We start from the raw sequence: 21,152 nt of genomic DNA, 5'->3' as shown, positions 1-21,152 counted from the left end.
AGAGGCCATGACTTGCAGAAAGTCCAATCAGAAAGAGGTGCGCCAGTTCCTTAAGTTAGCAGGAGAGATGGATAAAGTGGTTAAGAAAGCATATGGTATACTTGCCTTTATTAGTTGAGGCCTGGAGTTTAAGAGCAGCGAGGTTATGCTGGAACTGTATTAAACATTGGTTAGGCCATAGTTAGGGTATTGTGTGCAATTCTGGAATCCACATTATAGGGGGGATGTGATAGCACTGAAAAGGGTGCAGTGGAGATTTCTAAATCCAATAAAATCTGGAATTAAAAGTCTGATGATGACCATGAAACCATTGTCGACTGTTGTAAAAACCCACCTGGTTCACTCATGATTTTTAGGGATGGAAATCTACCGTCCTTGCCAGATCTGGCTGACATGTGACTCCAGACCCACAACAATCTGGTTGCCTCTTTAAAGCCTTCTGAAAGGGCAATTAGGGATGGCCAATAAATGCTGGTCCAGCTAGTGACATCACATGCTATGAATGAACTTTTAAAAGTTTTATTTTTGTATTGTTTTGTTCACATGGAAATGAACTTAATTTATTTCATTTACATAACAAATGATACTTTACCTAGTGCTATGAAGGCCTTTCGTATAGCTGCTAGAGTTTTAGTTTATTTACAAGTTCCTCAATACAAGGGCACAAGAGGGGAATGATTGTGTTTTCATCTCATGTGCATTGCAATGCAGACAATGACATGAACCTTTAAGAAGCTGCATTATGACAACACTCTAAGGTTGGACGATAAAAGGTACAGTCTCCATGTTGGCTATTCACCACTGTCTGACTAAAGGAGAAAATAGAGGTTAAGTGTAGGATGAGGAAAATAAAAAGCATCAAAAGGATTCCGGAAGTATTTTACAAGTAGGTCAGTTAAAAGGAAAGTGGAATCTTTGAAAGGAGAGGTTTTTTAACTTATCAATGATGGTCAAAAACTGGCAGATGCATTGAATAATTACTTCACTACACAAACGAGAAGGATATCACAGTGGATATCAATGTTTGTCATGATTGAAGGTGAGGCCAGTAATATTTTGCTGAATTTGAGGTAAGATAGTTCAGCTAAAGGAAGATGAGTTATCAGAGACCATTGGGATATATCTTCAGATCCAGAGAGGCAAAATTGCACTGACCCCAGAAATTATTTTAAACAAAGAAAATTACAGCACAGGAACAGGCCCTTCGGCCCTCCAAGCCTGCACCGACCATGCAGCCTGACTGAACTAAAGCCCCCTACTCTTCCGGCAACCATATCCTTCTATTCCCATCCTATTCACATATTTGTCAAGATGTCCTTAAAAGTCACTATCGTATCTGCTTCCACTACCTCCCCCAGCAGCGAGTTCCAGGCATCCATCGCCTCTGTGTAAAAAAAACTTGTCTCTTACATCTCCTCTAAACCTTGCCCCTCGCACCTTAAACTTATGCCTCCGAGTAATTGATCCTTCCAACCTGCGAAAAAGCTTCTGATTATCTACTCTGTCCATGCCCCTCATAATCTTGTAGACTTCTATCAGGTCGCCCCTCAACCTCCATCGTTCCAGTGAGAACAAACCAAGTTTCTCCAACCTCTCCTCATAGCTAATGCCCTCCATGTGAGGCAACATCCTGGTAAATCTTTTCTGTACCCTCTCCAAAGCCTCCACATCCTTCTGGTAGTGTGGCGACCAGAATTGAACACTATATTCCAAGTGCGGCCTGAGGTTCTATAAAGCTGCAACATGACTTGCCAAATTTTAAACTCAATGCTCCGGCCGATGAAGGCAAACTTGCCGTATGCCTTCTTGACTACTTTCTCCACCTGCGTTGCCACTTTCAGTGACCTGTGTACTTGTACACCCAGCTCCCTCTGCCTATCAATACTCTTGAGGGTTCTGCCATTTACTGTATATTTCCTATCTGTATTAGACCTTCCAAAATGCATTACTCACATTTGTCCGGATTAAACTCCATCTGCCATTTCTCTGCACAAGTCTCCAACTGATCTATATCATGCTGTATCCTCTGGTCCTCATCGCTGTCTGCAAATCCACCAACCTTTGTGTCGTCTGCAAAGTTAATAATCAAACCAGTTACATTTTCCTCCAAATCGTGTGTATATATCTATTACAAACAGCAAAGGTCCCAGCACTGATCCCTGCGGAATGCCACTTGTCACAGTCCTCCATTCAGAAACACACCCTTCCACTGCTACCCTCTGTCTCCTATGACCAAGCAAGTTCTGTATCCACTTGCCAGCTCACCTCTGATCCCATGTGACTTCATTGTTTGCACCAGTCTGCCATGAGTGACCTTGTCAAAGATCTTATTGAAGTCCATGTAGACAACATCCACTGCCCTACCCTCACCAATCATCTTCGTCACTTCCTCGAAAAACTCGATCAAGTTAGTGAGACACGACCTCCCCATCACAAAACCATGTTGCCCCTCGCTAATACATCCACTGATTTCCAAGTGGGAGTAAATCCTGTCTCGAAGAATCCTCTCCAATAATTTCCCCATCACTGACGTAAGGCTCACCGGCCTGTAATTACCTGGATTATTCTTGCTACCCTTCTTAAACAAAGGAACAACATTGGCTATTCTCCAATCCTCTGGGACCTCCCCTGTAGTCAGTGAGGATACAAAGATTTCTCTCAAGGCCCAAGCAATTTCCTCCCTCGTCCCTCTCAGAATTCTGGGGTATATCCCATCAGGTCCTGCGGACTTGTCTACCTTAATCTTTCTCAAGAATCCCAATACCACCACCTTTTTGATCTCAACATGACTCAAACTATCTACATACCCTTTCCCAGACTCATCATCCACCAAGTCCTTCTCTTTGGTGAATATTGATGCAAAGTACTCATTCAAGTAACAGGGTTGTTGTGGTGGGAGATTTTAACTTTCCCAACATTGACTGGGACTCACCTAGTGCTACGGGCGTGGATGGGGCAGATTTTGTAAGGAGCATTCAGGAGGGCTTCTGCTCATAATATATACAGCTTGTATTTATATAGCACCTTGACATAATATATCTTGAAATGCTTCACAGGAACATTATAAAGTTATGACACTGAGCCACGTGAGGTGTACAGGCAGTTGATTAAAAGCTTAGTGAAAAAGATGGGTTTTAAGGAGCATATTAAAAGACAATTGAAAGGCAGAGAGATTCGGGGAAGGGATTGCAGAAAGACAAGACAACTGAAATGGCCAATAATGGTGGAGCCATTAAAATAAGGGATGCTCATAAGGCCAGAATTTGGGGAGTGCAGTTATCTGAGTGTTGTGGGGTTGGAAGAGATAACAGAGATGAGGAGGAGTGAAGCCATAGAGGGGTCTGAAAACAAGAATGAGAATTTTAAAATGGAGTGCCACAGAAAGAGAAACTTTTTTTTTAAGTATATGGGAGCCAAGAAGGGAAAGTGTGGGTCAATAGTTTAGTAGAATCAAGAGAGCAGAAGAGCTTTCATGGAAAATATGAGCTCCGTGAGGACATGAGGAGAGAAACTGGAGAAAGAAACAAATTCAAAGCTCAGGCAGGATGAACAATAGAGGCAATTCAGTTGGAGTGGCAGTGTTGAAATTGCTCACCGTTTATTAGCATGGTGGCCAGCAAGGGAATGTTTACAGCAATCTCTCGAAGTGCAAATAGACTCCCCTCTCTGCCCTTGGCATGTACCGTAAGGTTCATACCCTTTCCGTCAATGCTGGAAGCACCAGGAATTCTTTTGTGATCCATGCAGACCCATTTCTCAGTTCTGTTAAATCTCAAGTTTCCCATTATCATGTCTGATCAGAACATCCCCAGATGAGAAAACCCATCTTGTTCTGCAGAGTACTGCACAGCACCTGTTGTGCGAAAGCCTGGGATTCCTGTACTGCCGCACAGCTGCATTTGTCTTTCTGTCCACCTTGCATGTTATTTAAGTGTTTTATCATCTTCAAAATTGTTGAGGGGGTAGAACTTAACTATGTATAAGCTATCTCAGCCATGGTCTTAACAGAGTAAGAATATGACAATTCCAGTTGCAAATTTGAATTCCTGCAAATCCCAAAATACAATTTCATAAGATGGACTTTATTCTGTATCTGTAAATCATTGACTCTACTGTTATTCTTGGCAGCATGTACACCACTATTGCAAAAACAGCAGGTCCTCTGGCTCACACTAAGATACGTTGTTTTTCCAGAAATCTTTTGAAGTAATGGCTCTTAAGGCTAGGGTGCTTTCAGTGTATCAAACCTACTGGAAATGAAGCTTATTTTTGCAGCATCAAGGTAGAGTACATAATGTTGACTGGTCACAGAAGCTCAGTTGTTTCTAAAAATTGTATCTCGTGCTTCATAGTTTTCAGGTTTTTAGTATTTAGTGTGTATGGTGGGATATTTTTCTAGATTAATTCATCTATGATTTGAACTTTCTATGTTTGTAAACATACTTGTCATTAATTTTTAAGGTCAGTATTTATTTACCGGTACTGAAGATCATGAAGAGTGTTGTGGAAAGAATGAAGAATCTTGCTAACCATGTTGTAAGTTTGAATCTTAAATGCTGCATTGGTTACATTTCCATTATATTTGTTTCGTTTCCATTTGTTGAACCCAGTGCCATCTTAATTTCCATCTTAATTAAATAACATTATTGAAGTATTTCATTTTAGTGTAAGTAAACACAACGAGCAAGGGGTATGGGGTCATACATTTAGAACTGAAATTAGACAAAATTTCTTCACTGAGGTTAGTAAATCCTTGGAATTTTCAAACCCAGAGGGCTGTGGCTGGCCAGTCAATGAGCTTATTAACACTGAGATTGATAGATTTTGTGCGCTATGGGATCAAGGAATGTGGAGATAAGGTGGAAAAGAGATGTGATGTTATGCAAATGGCTCGCTGCACGGTGGAGCAGGCTCCATTAATTCATGCCAACTATTCCTTTTTAAGAACATAAGAAATAGCATCAAACACCAGCCATTTCAGCCCTTTGAACCTGCCCCTGTTCCACCATCAGTGAGATCATGGCTGATCTGATTGTGGCCTTATCAATACTTTTTTGGCTGCCCCTGCACCCACCATCCGCCCCCCCAATGCACACACCCACTCACACGCACAATTTGAATCAAAAATTTGTCCAACTCAGCCTTGAATATAGTTCAATGAACCAGACTCCACCTAAACACTAATCACACTGAGGAAGTTCTCCCCATTTCCACCTTAAATCATTGCACTGTTAATGTAAGCCTATTTTGTGACACTGATAAATACACTTTAAATGGGAAACCCTCATTTTCAACCTGTGCTGCCTTGTTCTAGATTTCCCCTATGAAAGGAAACATTGTCTCGGCTTCTTTCCTGTCAAACCGCGCCCCCCCCCCCCACAATTTGGATGATATTACCTCTCATTCTTCTAAATTCCAATGAGTATAGCCCCAATCTGCTGAAGCATTTCCTCATATGACAAACTTAGAGTCATAGAGGTTTACAGCATGGAAACAGGCCATTCGGCCCAACTTGTCCATGCCGCCCTTTTTTTTAAACCCCTAAACTAGTCCCAATTGCCCGTATTTGGCCCATATCCCTCTATACCCATGTAACTGTCTAAATGCTTTTTAAAAGACAAAATTGCACCCGTCTCTACTATACCTCTGGCAGCTTGTTCCAGACATTCACCACCCCCTGTGAAAAAATTGCCCCTCTGGACACTTTTGTATCTCTCCTCTTTCACCTTAAACCTATGCCCTCTAGTTTTTGACTCCCCTACCTTTGGGAAAAGATATTGACTATCTGACTGATCTATGCCCCTCATTATTTTATAGACCTCTATAAGATCATCTCAGCCTTCTACACTCCAGAGAAAAAAGTCCCAGTCTATCCAGCCTCTCCTTATAACTCAAACCATCAAGTCCCGGTAGCATCCTAGTAAAACTTCTCATCTCCGGAATCGGCAAGAAAGAAAAAATTGAAAGGGCAGATCCACCATGGATTGTTAACTAAAAAAGTTAAAAATAGTATCAAATTTCAAGAAAAAACATATAATTGCACAAGGCTGGGTGGCAGATCAGAAGGTTGGGCAGAATATAAAGAGCAGCAAAGAAAGATTGAAAGAATCAGGAGGGAAAAATTGGAGTACGAGAGAAATCTAGCTAGAAATACGAAGTCAGATAGTAAGAGTTTTTATAGATATTTTCAAAAGAAAAGATTTAACAAGGTGACTGGTGGTCTTACCAAAAAAGAGTCTGGGGAATTAATAAAGGAAAATAAGGAGATGACAGACAAATTGAATAGGTATTTTGCATCGGTCTTCACTATGGAGGATACAAGTATTGGAAGGGAAGGAGGAACTCAGGAAAATACAGGCACCCGGGAAATGGTATGAAGCAAATTGTTGGAACTGCAAGCTGACAAATCCCTGTGTCCTGATGAACTTTACCCTAGGGTCTTAACAGAAGTGGCTAGTGAGATTGTTGATGGCATGGTTTTAATTTTCTAAAATTTGGGATGATTGCAGCAGATTGGAAAATAGCAAATGTAACTCCTTTCTTCAAAAAAGGAGGGAGGCAAAAAGCAGGAAACTGCAGGCCAATTAGCTTAATGTCTGGCAGAGAGAAAATTTTCGGAGTTGCGATTAAATGTGTCATGGAAGGATACTTGGATAAAGGCAAAGCAGTCGGGCAGAATCAACATGGTTTTGTGAAAGGGAAAACATGTTTAAAACAATTTATTGGGGATCTTTGAAGAAGTCATGTGCTATGGATGAATGGAAACCAGTGGTGTACTGTACTTAAAAGACATTTATTAAAGTGCCACGTCAAATGTTATTGCGGAAGATGGCTCATGGTGTGGGAAATAACATATTGGCATGGATAGAAGTTTAGGCTAGCTAACAGGAAGCAGAGAGTAGGAGTAAATGGGTCTTTTTGTGGTTGGTGGGATGTAACGGGTGATGTGCCACAGGGATCAGTGCTTTAGGAAGGATATTCATGCATTAGAAGCAGTTCAGAGATTTACCAGACTAATACCAGGGGATGAATGGGTTTGTCTTATGAGGAAAGGTTGGTTGGGCTAAGTTTATATCGACTGGAGTTCAGATGAGTAAGAGGTAACTTGATTTTAACTTTTATGATCCTGAAAGGTCTTGACACTGTCGATGTGGAGGACATGTTTCCTCCTGGGGAAAATCTAGAACTAGCAGTCACCATTTTAAAAATAAGGGATAGCCCATTTAAGACTAAGTTTTTCTCATGATAGTGCGTGTCTTTGGAACTCCCTTTCCTCAAAAGCCAGTGGAAGCAGTCTTTGAATATTTTTAAGGCAAAAATAGATAAATTCTTGAAAAGCAAGGGGTTGAAAGGCTATTTGGGTAAGCAAGTGGTTACAGTTAAATTGGCCTGTATCATCTTGAGGCAGAGAGGGCTCAGGGGGACCAAGTGGCCTACTCCTAATTTGCATGTTTATAAATTTTTACATAGGATGTGTACCATATCCAAGGTTTATACTGGCTTGTTTTTATACATTTTAAGTTAATTACCATGAAATGTGTTGGTATGAAGCTGTGTTGGTAGGGTCCGCCTAACCACTTGTGCCGCTGGCAATTGGTCAATATTAGTATATTGATTTTATGTAACTTGCACATGGCACAATTGTCTAAAATAACAACTATGTCAATCTGTGCCAAACTTTGTTAATGACATAAATGCACTTACCAAATTTGAAGAATATTTTCAAATTTCCATTCCAGGTGTTTACCGTAAGAATTATTTTGGTTCATTTATCTTAATAGAGGGGAATGAGAATTTTTCACCTTGTTTGAAATTCCATTTATCAAGGCTACTGTCATTGTTTTGGTTGGAATTCGCGCTCTACTCCATTTGGAGGCAAATAGTAAAGTTGGAGTTCAGAAATTACAGATTATTGGCCCACCAAGTTCAAGTGACTCATTTTATATTTGTACACATATATCTTGTGACTCAATTTGGCATGCTTTCCTGCGGTGGGTGAATAAATGTTGAATACCTTGTGGTTTAGAAGGACTATTCTTTTATGGATTTGGATTCATGAAAGGAAAGGGCAGGGATCCAGCAGTGGAGACAGAATGTTGTACTGAGAGGTGGAAAATCCCAACAATCCAGATGGAACAGCTCTTCTAATGATTGCCTGCATAAATTCAGCCTTTGGCTCTCAACTATCACATGAATTCTGTTACAGGACTCCGGAGAAGTATGTGTTGAGTAAATTGGAGTGTTTTCAGTATTGGCATCATGATAAATTTAAGTGAAAGACTTGATAATTTTGCATTTCAGGTGATTGAAGCCAATCAGAATGGAGAAATGAATTTGAAAATTGATACTGATTTGGTGTCAGTGACAACACATTTTAAAGAACTTGGGAATCCCCCTTGGGGTGAGTAATTGTGTAAAAATATTTGTGCAAATATGGGGGAAAAAATCTGCAAAAGCTTTAAGTTTCTTAAATTGCCAGATGCCTCAGTAAAATTTAAAAGGTTTGCAGAACATTTAAAAGAGAAAACTATCATTCAGCATGTATTGTGATTTTCTAAATTGGGAAATAAACTTGCAGTTCGGTGGAATAAACATCCAGTGTAGTTGGTGTACTATTGGAAAAATGGTATCTAATTCCTCATCTGCTTCAGTCCTTTCTTTCTTGAAACCAACATTCCCCCCCCCCCCCGACACATCAAGAAGACCTGAACATGAAGCAATTCCTTTTTCTAATTCCCCTATAAATTTTAAAGTTACGTTTCAGCATCAACCTTATCTAACTGAGAATGTGTTAAATATTATTTCTAACAGTTGACGAAGGTACGCAACCAGATTCTTTCCAAATAAAAGATCCAGCGAACATGGCTGAAGCAAGAATAGACATAAAGAAACTTCTTCAGTTTCTTGCCGGTCAGCAGGTCAATCCAAGCAAAGCCATATGTAGTGAGTTAAGATTATTTTTCTCTACATTTTCTCCATTTTAACTAACAATGTTGGATTTTGGATGGAATTTACAGCACAGAAACAGGCCATTCAGTCTACCTTTAGCCTCTGGCGATGATCTTTGCGTCGTCGATGGAGACGGGAGAGGTGCCGGAGGATAGGAGGATTGCGGATGTGGTTCCTATTTTCAAGAAGGGGAATAGGGATAGCCCAGGTAATTACCGACCGATGAGTCTAACCTCAGTGGTTGGTAAACTGATGGAGAAGATCCTGAGGGACAGGATATATGAGCGTTTAGAGAGGTTTAGTATGCTCAAGAATACTCAGCATGGCTTTGTCAAGGGCAGATCGTGTCTTACGAGCCTGGTGGAGTTCTTCGAAAATGTCACTAAACACATTGACGAAGGGAAGGCGGTAGATGTGGTTTATATGAATTTTAGCAAGGCGTTCGATAAGGTCCCCCATGCAAGGCTTCTAGAAAAAGTGAGAGGGCATGGGATCCAAGGGGCTGCTGACCGGTGGATCCAGAACTGGTTTGCCCAAAGGAGGCAGAGAGTGTGTATAGATGGGTCTTTTTCTAAATGGAGGTCGGTCACCAGTGGTGTGCCCCAGGGATCTGTTCTGGGACCCTTGCTGTTTGTCATTTTCATAAATGACCTGGATGAGGAAGCGGAGGGATGGGTTGGTAAGTTTGCCGACGACACGAAGGTTGGTGGGGTTGTGGATAGTCTGGAGGGATGTCAGAAGTTACAGAGGGACATAGATAGGATGCAAGACTGGGCGGACAAGTGGCAGATGGACTTCAACCCAGATAAATGCATCGTGGTCCATTTTGGTAGGACAAATGGGATGAAGGAGTACAATATAAAGGGAAAGACTCTTAGTACGGTAGAGGATCAGAAGGACCTTGGGGTCCGGGTCCATAGGACTCTGAAATCGGCCCCGCAGGTGGAGGAGGTGGTTAAGAAGGTGTATGGTGTGCTGGCCTTTATCAATCAAGGGATTGAGTTTGAGTCCGGGGATAATGATGCAGCTATATAAGACCCTCGTCAGACCCCACTTGGAGTACTGTGCTCAGTTCTGGTCGCCTCACTATAGGAAGGATGTGGAAAAGATTGAAAGGGTGCAGAGGAGATTTACAAGGATGTTGCCTGGATTGAGTGGCATGCCTTATGAGAATAGGCTGAGGGAGCTCGGTCTTTTCTCCTTGGAGAGACGAAGGATGAGAGGAGACCTAATAGAGGTGTATAAGATGTTGAGAGGCATAGATCGGGTGGACTCTCAGAGGCTTTTTCCCAGGGTGGAAATGGCTGCTACGAGAGGACACAGGCTTAAGGTGCTGGGGGGGGTAGGTACAGGGGAGATGTTCGGGGTAAGTTTTTCACACAGAGGGTGGTGGGCGAGTGGAATCGGCTGCCGTCAGGGGTGGTGGAGGCGAACTCAATAGGGACTTTTAAGAGACTCCTGGATGAGTACATGGAGCTTAATAGGATGGAGGGTTATAGGTAGGTCTAGAAGGTAGGGATGTGTTCGGCACAACTTGTGGGCCGAAGGGCCTGTTTGTGCTGTAGTTTTTCTATGTTTCTATGTTTAATCTTCCTGCTCCATGAGTCTCCTGATACTCTCCGTATTTCATCTCACCCAATCAACATTTTGTCATTCTTCTATTCCTTTGAAATGAAATTGAACATGGCTGCTATCTGTAATTTGTGTACGATCAGTTGTCACATCAGATCATTCTTCATCCTTTGCACAGTAAAGGACCACATCCTTGTTTGGCCCTGGGGTCCATTGAGCATGTTCATAAAATTGTAATATTGTATTTGGGTAGAGTAAACAAAGTGAAGGAATACACAGTAAACAGGAGGTTATTGAGAGGGGTAAAGGAAGTGAGAGACCTTGACGTGCATATCCACAGGTCCCTGGAGGTGGTAGGACAGGTGGATAATGTGGTAAAGAAAGCATATGGAATGCTTTCTTTTATTGGACGAGGTATTGAATACAAAAGTAGGATGTAACCTTGGAACTGTATGAAATGCTGGTTAAATCAAAGCTAAGATTATGCGTACAGTTCTGGTCACCACATTACGGGAAGAACATAATTGCTGTGTACAGAGGAGATTTACAAGAATGTTGTTGGGTGTTAAAGATGGTAAATGCTGAGCTGTTCAAATCCCAGAAGGAAAACTTGAAACAGTGGCCCTCACATTTATGTTTGCAATTTGTAGAGTATAACGCAAGGTTTTGAAATCCAGAAATGATGTCCCTAATTACTTCTGATGATTTTGTAAAGTAAATATTTATTAAGAAATATGAAAACACAAGGTAACGTAGAAATACACTTAAGGTAATGACTTCACATGATATCAATACTTTAAAACAGTTCCAAACAGTCTTAATTTAGCTACCTTCAGAGTTAGTCTTCCCCAACTGTTAAGCAACACCTTAGAGATTTTAAGATCTATAAAAATCCACTGACTTTTACCACACATTTTTAATTATTTCTTGGGATGCTCTTGAGGTTAACCAGCAGTTGGCTTTTCAGATCTGGCTTCGCTCACACTACTTGCTGTGAGTTTGACCAGTGATTTCTGCTGTCTGCTGAGATGTAAGAGAGCTTCCTTCATAGGTTTCAGTATCTCCTTAAACATGTTCTTTCCCTTTGATCTGCCCCAGTTTCTTTAGAACTGCTCTCTCCCAGAATTAATTAACTTCTTCCCTTTACTTTAGCTTTTAGAGTTTAAAAGAAAAGTAAACTCACCTTATCCAGACTTTACATATGACACCTTTCTTTCACACCTTGCATATCTTATCCTTTGAATCACAACGATCCATTAAAATCTACTCCTGTTCTGGAACGATTCTTACTAAATTAGCTTTGGTAAACGTCCTTTTGAAGTCCTACTGGGCTCATTAACATATCAAACTCAGTTTACATTCACACGGCACTCGGTCCTTGCTTTAATTTTCACTGTTGGACTTTAACCTGGTGTTGTGAGACTTCTTACTTAATTTTCACACTCATACCCTGACAGTTTTTTAAAAATATGGCAAAAATACTCCCAGCAGAAAAATATTAGTTTCTTGGGTTTTCTGGATAGGTTTTCCAGAGTAAGAGTTTTAACAACACCAGGTTAAAGTCCAACAGGTTTATTTGGTAGCAAATGCCATTTGCTTTCGGAGCGCTGCTCCTTCGTCAGATGGAGTGGATATATCTGACGAAGGAGCAGCGCTCCGAAAGCTAATGGCATTTGCTACCAAATAAACCTGTTGGACTTTAACCTGGTGTTGTTAAAACTCTTACTGTGTTTACCCCAGTCCAACGCCGGCATCTCCATATCATAGGTTTTCCAGACACAGGGCTTTGAAATTGTAGGGGAATGATCTATAGGCTAAGGTTGTTTACATTCTAACAGAGGATGATGAGGGTTGACCGAATTGAGATCTGGAAAAGTAGACAGGTGTGGGAATGGATGTTTTTTTAATATATTTTGCGGGGGGAAATTGGTAATTCTGTAAATAAAGTTATGTGCCTCTGTATAAATGATTTAATAAAGATTAATAGAGACTTTTTGTCTAAACGTTGAGGGAATAGGACTAAAGGTGCTCTTTGCATGCATTGGCCAAGTGGCTTATTTGTAAATTGGCGTGGTTTAGAAATTTGCATTAAGCGATAATTAGGGATTTATTGTTTTCAGCTGTTAAATTTCAACGGAAAGCAAATAAAGGTTTCCAAAGGTTTCATATCATTTAGGGTGGCACGGTAGCACAGTGGTTAGCATTGCTGCTTCACGGCTCCAGGGACCTGGGTTCGATTCCCGGCTTGGGTCACTGTCTGTGTGGAGTTTGCACATTCTCCTTGTGGCTGCGTGGGTTTCCTCCGGGTGCTCCGGTTTCCTCCTACAGTCCAAAGATGTGCGGGTTAGGTTGATTGGCCAAGCTAAAAATTGCCCTTAGAGTCCTGGGATGCGTAGGTTAGAGGGATTAGTGGGTAAATATGTAGGGATGTAGGGATATGGGTGTAGGGCCTGGGTGGGGATTGTGGTCAGTGCAGACTCGATGGGCCGAATGGCCTCTTTCTGTGCTGTAGGGATTCTAAGATTCTAAGATATCTAAACAATGGAAGGTTACTAAATTTTATTTGACCCAAAAATGAGGGCCAGAGGAAAACATTAAATGTTTTACGTTTCAGAAAAGTTGAAGTTCAAAGAAATGCTGAGGACAATGGAATTGTAGATGAAAGGCAAAGATTATATTTAAGGAGAGATTGGGGTTGGCTGTGTGAGGAAGACCACCTGGGAACAGCTCTGGGCTGGGAGATGACGCAGTTTGAATCAGTCACCCAGTCAAGCCAGAAAAATCTTGAGGCACTGCCAGCAATTTAAAAAATAACCATTTCCCTTCAAAGCAATTATCTGACTAATTTAACAACTCCATGGAAAATATGCCAATATTTTGTAAATTGTAAATGTGCCACTATTGGACTGTTCTGCTCATCAGACTTCATTCCCACAAAACTGCAATGAAATCTTCAGCTTGGCCGTTGGCATTTTGATCACATTGATCTGCAAATGGGACAATGTCAGTACCTGACATGATCTTTACAAGAGTTCAGCCAAAGCAGGGAGCTAATTACTCTGCTGTAAATGTGGAGCACTCAACTTCTCAGAAGTTTTAATTAAAAATGTTATTGATGTTTGCTTTCATAAATCAAGCTGTAGTCCATTTATTTATGCACAAGGTATTTTATTTAGATTTTTGTATTATCCTGAGACACTAATTTTGTAGATATGAGGGTAATTCATTTTCTTCAACCTTTTGATAGATGAAGTAATTATTGTACCTCAGATGAGGTAAATTAAGGAGAGAAAGGTATGAACCTTATTAGAACAAAGAACAATACAGCACAGGAACAGGCCCTTCGGCCCTCCAAGCCTGCGCCGCTCATGTGCCCAACTAGACCATTCGTTTGTATCCCTCTATTCCCAGTCCGTTCATGTGGCTATCTAGATAAGTCTTAAACGATCCCAGCGTGTCTGCCTCAATCACCTTGCTTGGCAGTGCATTCCAGGCCCCCACCACCCTCTGTGTAAAATACGTTCCCCTAACATCTGTGTTGAACCTTGCCCCCCTCACCTTTAACCTGTGACCCCTTGTATTCGTCACCTCCGACCTGGGAGAAAGCTTCCCACTGTTCGCCCTATCTATGCCCTTCATAATTTTATATACCTCTATCAGGTCACCCCTCATCCTCCGTCTTTCCAGGGAGAACATCCCCAGTTTACCCAATCTCTCCTCATAGCTAAGACCCTCCATACCAGGCAACATCCTGGTAAACCTTTTCTGTACTCTCTCCAAAGCCTCCACGTCCTTCTGGTAGTGTGGCAACCAGAACTGGACGCAGTATTCCAAATGTGGTCTAACCAACGTTCTATACAGCCACAACATCATATGCCAACTTTTATCTTCTATGCCCCATCCAATAAAGGCAAGCATGCCATATGCCGCCTTCACCACCCTCTCCACCTGTGCTGCCACCTTTAAGGATCTGTGGACTTGTACACCCAGGTCCCTCTGTGTGTCTATACTCCTGATGGTTCTGCCATTTATTGTAAAGCTCCCCCTTACATTAGATCTACCGAAATTCATCACTTTGCATTTATCTGGATTAAATTCCATCTGCCATTTCTCCGCCCAATGTTCCAGCCTATCTATATCCTGCTGTATTCTCTGACAATGTTCATCACTATCCGCAACTCCAGCAATCTTTGTGTCGTCCGCAAACTTACTGATTACACCAGCTACATCTTCCTCCAAATCATTTATATATATATATATATATATATATATATATATATCACAAACAGCAGAGGTCCCAGTACAGAGCCCTGCGATACTCCACTAGTCACAGACCTCCAACCGGAAAAAGACCCCTCCACTGCTACCCTCTGTCTTCTATGGCTAAGCCAGTTCTCCACCCCATCTAGCTAGCTCACCTTTTATCCTGTGAGATTTAACCTTTTGCACCAGCCTGCCATGAGGGACCTTGTCCAGCGCTTTACTAAAATCCATATAGCTGACATCCATGGCCCTTCCCTCGTCAGTCGTTTTTGTCACCTTCTCAAAAAACTCAACCAAATTTGTGAGGCATGACCTCCCTCGTACAAAACCATGCTGTCTATCGCTAATGAGATTATTCAGTTCTAAATGCGCATATATCCTATCTCTAAGAATCTTCTCCAACAATTTCCCTACCACGGACATCAAGCTCACCGGCCTATAATTACCCGGGTTATCCTTGCTACCCTTCTTAAATAACGGGACCACATTTGCTATCCTCCAATCCTCTGGGACCTCATCTGTGTCTAGCGAAGAGACAAAGATTTCTGTTAGAGGCCCAGCAATTTCATCTCTTGCCTCCCTGAGGAGTCTAGGATAGATGCCATCCGGCCCTGGGGATTTGTCTGTCTTAATGTTTCCTAAAAAACCTGACACTTCCTCCCTTGTAATTGAGATTTTTTGTAACAGGTCAACACATCTCTCTGAGACACTACCAGTCAACGTGTCCCTCTCCTTTGTGAATACTGATGCAAAGTATTCGTTTAGGATCTCACCTACTTCCTTTGGTTCTAAGCATAATTCCCCTCCTTTGTCCCTGAGAGGTCCGATTCTTTCCCTAACAACCCTCTTGTTCCTAACGTATGTATAAAATGCCTTAGGATTCTCCTTAATCCTGTCTGCCAAGGACATTTCGTGACCCCTTTTTGCCCTTCTAACTCCCTGTTTGAATTCTTTTCTACTTACTCTGTATTCCTCCAGTGCTCCATCTGTTTTTAGCTGCCTGGACCTCATGTATGCCTCTTTTTGATTAGACCCGCAATTTCGCTGGTTACCCACTATTATTATAATTTAACTTATTATAACATAACTTTCAGAGCACCCTCTGTGCTCTCATCCCACATACCCCCTGCATTGGTGATCTCTACTGCCTCCCGAAGATACACAAGGCCAACACACCCGGCCGTTCCATTGTATCCGGCAATGGGATCCTGTGTGAGAACCTCTCCGGCTACGTCGAGGGTACCCTGAAATCCATTGTACAAAGAATCCCCAGCTTCTGCCGCGACACTATGGACTTCCTACAGAAACTCAGCGCACATGGAACAGTTGAACCAGGAGCACTCCTCGTCACAATGGATGTCTCAGCATTCTACACCAGCATCCCCCACGACGATGGCATTGCTGCAACGGCCTCAGTACTCAACGCCGACAACTGCCAATCTCCAGATGCAATTCTACAACTCATCCGCGTCATCCTGGACCTCAACGTCTTCACCTTCAATAACCAGTTCTTCTTCCAGACACACGGAACAGCCATGGGGACAAAATTCACACCTCGATATGCCAACATCTTCATGCACAGGTTCGAACAAGACCTCTTCACCGCATAGGACCTTCAACCGACACGATACACTAGATACATCGGTGACATTTTCTTCATTTGGACTCGTGGCGAACAATCACTGAAACAACTACATGATGACATCAAGTTCCATCCCACCATCAGACTCACCATGGACTACTCTCCGGAATCGGTTACTCTTGGACACACACATCTCCATCAAGGACGGTCGCCTCAGCACTTCACTGTACCGCAAGCCCACGGATAACCTCACAATGTTCCACTTCTCCAGCTTCCACCCTAAACACGTTAAAGAAGCCATCCCCTATGGACAAGCCCTCCGTATACACAGGATCAGTGCAGATGAGGAGGATTGCAACAGACGCTGAAAGACGCCCTCATAAGAACAGGATATGGCCCTCGAGTCATCGATCGACAGTTCTGATGCGCCACAGCGAAAATCCGCACTGACCTCCACAAGACAAATATGGGACACAGCGGACAGAGTACCCCTCATCGTCCAATACTTCCCCGGAGCAGAGAAGCTACGACACCTTCTCCGGAGCCTTCAACATGTCATCAAGACGAACATCTCGCCAAGGCCATCCCCACATCCCCACTTCTTGCCTTCAAACAACGACACAACCTCAAACAGACCATTGTCCGCAGCAAACTACCCAGCCTTCAGGAGAACAGTGACCACGACACCACACAACCCTGCCACAGCAACCTCTGCAAGACGTACAGATGCCACCATCTCACGTGAGAACACCATTCACCAGGTACATGGTACATACTCTTGCAACTCGGCCAACGTTGTCCACCTGATACGCTGCTGGAAAGGATGTCCCGAGGCATGGTACATTGGGGAGACCATGCAGACGCTACAACAACGGATGAATGGACACCGTTCGACAATCACCAGGCAGGATGTTCTCTTTCTGTCGGGGAACACTTCAGCAGTCACGGGCATTCAGCCTCTGATCTTCAGGTAAGCGTTCTCCAAGGCGGCCTTCACGACACATGACAAAGCAGAATCGCCGAGCAGAAACTGATAGCCAAGTTCTGCATACATGAGGGCGGCCTCAGCCAGGATCTTGGGTTCATGTCACACTATCACGACTTGGCTGGGCTTGCAAAATCTCACTAAGTGTCCTGGCTTGAGACAATTCACACCTCTTTAACCTGTGCTTAACCCTCTCTCCACTCACATTGTCTGTACCTGTAAAGACTTGACTACCTATAAAGACTCGCATTCCAATCATTATCTTGTAAATTGAGTCTGTGTCTTTGTATGCCCTGTTGTGAACACAACTCTTCACTCACCTGAAGGAGCGAGACTCCGAAAGCTTGTGCTACCAAATAAACCTGTTGGACTTTAACCTGGTGTTGTGAGACTTCTTACTGTGCTTACCCCAGTCCAACGCCAGCACCTCCACATCATATTATAATGAGAAATAAGGAAACGACAGAGACAATAAACATTGTCTTCAGGGTAGAAGACTCAAATATTCCGCAGACCATTGGAATCCATGAGTCCTACACAGATGCAAAACATAAGGAAATCCGTGCAATTAGGAAAATAATACTTGAGAAATTAATGGGACCAAGTGGTGACAAATCTCCTGGACCTGACGATCTACCTCTTGGAGCTTTAAAAGAGATAGCGACAGAAATGTGATTCATTAGTTTTAATCCAATTCAGAATTCCTTACATTATAGGACAGTTCCAGGGTATTGGAAGGTAGCAAATATAGCCCTGCTGTTTAAGAAACCTTGAAGTGAGAAACTATGCCAGTTAGCCTCATTTCAATGTTAGAAAATCTATTATTCAGGATTTGGTAACGAGGCATCTTTTAAAAACATCATGATTAAGCAGAGTCAAATCAGATTTGGACAAATCATACTTGACGAATTTGCTTGAATTTTTGTGAGGATGTAAATTAGTAGGATGGATACGAGGGAACCAGCGGATGTAATGTATTAGGATTTTCAAAAAGCTTTTCATAAGCTGCCACAGAGATTGGTACACAAATTAGAACTCATGAGATTGTGAGGGAGGTGATGTACAAGCAAAGACTGAAGATTGGATAACGGTCTGAAAACAGTAAGAATAAATATGACATCTTCAGATCGACAGGCTGCAAGTAGCAGGGATTTGTTTTTAAAAAGATGCTTCAGATATTCAACAGGTCTGGAGAGAGAAACAGAGTTAACAATTCAGGTTTAGGACTATCTCTGAAACAATTAACTTTGTTCTCTCTTCAGATGCTGCCAGACCTGCAGAGTATTTCCAGCATTTGATGTTATTTAATATTTCCAGCATCCACAGTATTTTGCTGTTGTCTTAAGTAGCTTCCTCGCTACTTGCTACTTGCAAGGATCAGTGCTTGGGCCTCTTCATATGCTCAGCTGTATTGAGATGCCTCAATGACCTCCAATTGGTTTAGCAAAGGTCACCAGACTGTTTGTGAGGACTGCGCGACTGCTGATGATCTATCATAAGTACAAAACAAAGCAAATTATACACTTGTCTTACATTTGCAAAAGCATAATTCTTGTATATAATTTACTAGTTTTTAATTGACATATTGATCAACTATTTAAAATGAATGAGCTAATGTTTGTTTTATGTATGTACATTTAAAATTTGTTCAATTTGAGTGTTAGTTACTCTTTAATAAAATTCTGCATTTTCTTCACAGATATAGTGAGTAAAAAGGTTGTTCATTTTGTTTTACTACATGAGGATGTGTCTCTCCAGTACTTTATACCAGCTCTTGCTTGAGAAACTTCACAAGAACATCTAACAATATCGACACCCACAGAAATATCATCTTGCTTGAAGTGAATGTGCATCCTGCCTCAGGAGCCCACCCTGCAACAAGGCATTTAGAAATGTCAACATTTGGACGTGCCATTGCAACAACTTAATGTTTAGATCTTTGAAAAGTTGTTGCTGGATAAATGATGTCTAATTTCAGACCAATACAAATAGAAGGTTTTAATATTTTTTCCACTTGCCTGAGATTTATCTGATTTGCTGCAGATTTCAACAGATACTGAAGATGAAACTCCATTTTTCATGTTATCTCTTTAATGTATTATTATATCTGGTTTCGAAATGTAAAAATTGTATCTTTGTTTTAAATCTGTAAAGGCCTTCTGTGGAGTTATTGCTTTGCTGTATATTCTTTGTCTTTCATATGTAAGGAATCATTTATATTCTTACAGGTTAAAAACAAAGTTCCAGTAATTTATGCACATTTTCTGAAAATCTTATTGCCCACTAATGTCATTGTTTACCTTTCCTTCTCGCATTGTATTGCTGACAATTGGTTTATTTATTGAAGTTACCAGATTGAGTTCAGTCATAATTATGTTTACCCTTAGCTGTTTCTATTTTTTCAATAAAAACTTGAAAAAGAACATGATACATTCAGTTGTAGAATGATTTGAGGGCAAGAGGCCATTTGACCCATGATGTCCATGCCAGCTCATTGTAAAAATAACCCAGCTAGTCCCATGACCTTTCCCCACAGAACCTTCCATTTTGTTTTCTCTTCATATAATTATCCAATGCTCTTTAACTGAAAATGCCTCCAGTGCCCCTTCGGGCAATGCATTTCCAATCCTCAGCACTGCATGTGCATGTTTTTCTGCAAGTTACCTTTGTTAATCACCATGAATCAATGTCCTCTGGTGCTTGACATTTGCACTAAATGGAACAGTTTCTGCCTTAAGTCTGATCCCATCATTATTTTGAGCACTTCAATAAAACCTCCTTACAACATTTGATTCTCTGAGGAAAACATTGCTGCAGCAGAGACTGGTTTCAATCCATTGACTTTGGGCTATGGGCTCAGCATTCTTGGTCAATACACTTATGCTCCTATGGTTTGAAATACTGCTAGTTATGTTATCATGACACATGTCAAATTTTGACCTCTTCTAGTAATTTTGTCAGTTGACTGCAATTACACTGGCAAATCTGTTCAAAATAGTGTTACAGACATAGTAAGCAATTGAAATTGTGGCAACAGTGCCCCCAGCTTGTGGAAAAAACTTGGCCAAAATTTTTTTCTGAGTCTTCCATATCTTTACAAATGGAGGACTAGAATTGTCCATCCCTCCTGTGCCTTCATTTCACTGGTTGAGAAGTATTATCTCAAGTTTGCCGGGAATTGTGAAGAGCAGGAAATAATTTCAATCCATTAAATACAAAATTTTAAAAAAATAATTGTAATGTTACTTGATGCTTCAGTTAATCACCAATAAAATGCCTAAAATTGGCAGATATAAATGTTCACTTCTTGTAAAGTTAATAAACATATTGAGGAATTGTTTTTATACTTGTCCCAGCAACAGCACATCAAAGGAATACCAATTAGATTGAATTTGTAAATCATTTTTAGATCTCTACATTTATTTTCTTTCTTGGTTGTGGCAATTTGGTAGTCAAATGAGTTGTGATATTCAATCATGTCTACTTACAAAAATATCAAAATGCAGTACAGCATGGACTCACAACTGAGGGAACTATTTACATAGGCCCTTGTGGTAAGACTAAACCCACAAAAACCCACACTAATGATGCCACTTGCACATGCTTGTACCACTGGTGACTCAGTAGACAGAGGTGAGGCGTGTTTTAGTGGAGCTGGACTTGTGGGTGCAGGAGTAGGTTTGAGTAACTGTGCATGAATGTCCCTCATCCTCTCCTGGAATAGAACCCACTGGATACTCCTGAACATCAGGAACCATTTCCTGTCAATTGGCCACAGCAACATTTCCTTCTACGACTTCT

The 21,152-nt window shown here is 41.5% G+C and overlaps 1 protein-coding gene across 4 annotated transcripts in view; it reads left to right on the top strand.

The window, feature by feature from the left end:
• The window catches only part of hus1 (HUS1 checkpoint clamp component), a 47,971-nt gene extending 27,280 nt beyond the window's left edge, over positions 1-20,691 (top strand). For 3 of the 4 annotated variants that reach the window (XM_078236808.1, XM_078236816.1, XM_078236799.1), the window contains exons 5-8: positions 4,462-4,536; positions 8,302-8,401; positions 8,812-8,943; positions 19,051-20,685. In XM_078236808.1, coding sequence (XP_078092934.1) covers positions 4,462-4,536; positions 8,302-8,401; positions 8,812-8,943; positions 19,051-19,133 — 390 coding nt within the window. In that variant the 3' untranslated portion in view covers positions 19,134-20,685. Of the gene's footprint in view, positions 1-4,461; positions 4,537-8,301; positions 8,402-8,811; positions 8,944-19,050 lie in introns of all 4 variants that reach the window. The other variant, XM_078236790.1, reaches the window with a different exon arrangement.
• Positions 20,692-21,152: the final 461 nt, after the last annotated feature.

This window comes from Mustelus asterias, chromosome 2, assembly GCF_964213995.1.
Source record: "Mustelus asterias chromosome 2, sMusAst1.hap1.1, whole genome shotgun sequence".
Classification (NCBI taxonomy): Eukaryota; Metazoa; Chordata; class Chondrichthyes; order Carcharhiniformes; family Triakidae; genus Mustelus; species Mustelus asterias.
This window is presented reverse-complemented; position numbering and strand designations above follow the sequence as displayed.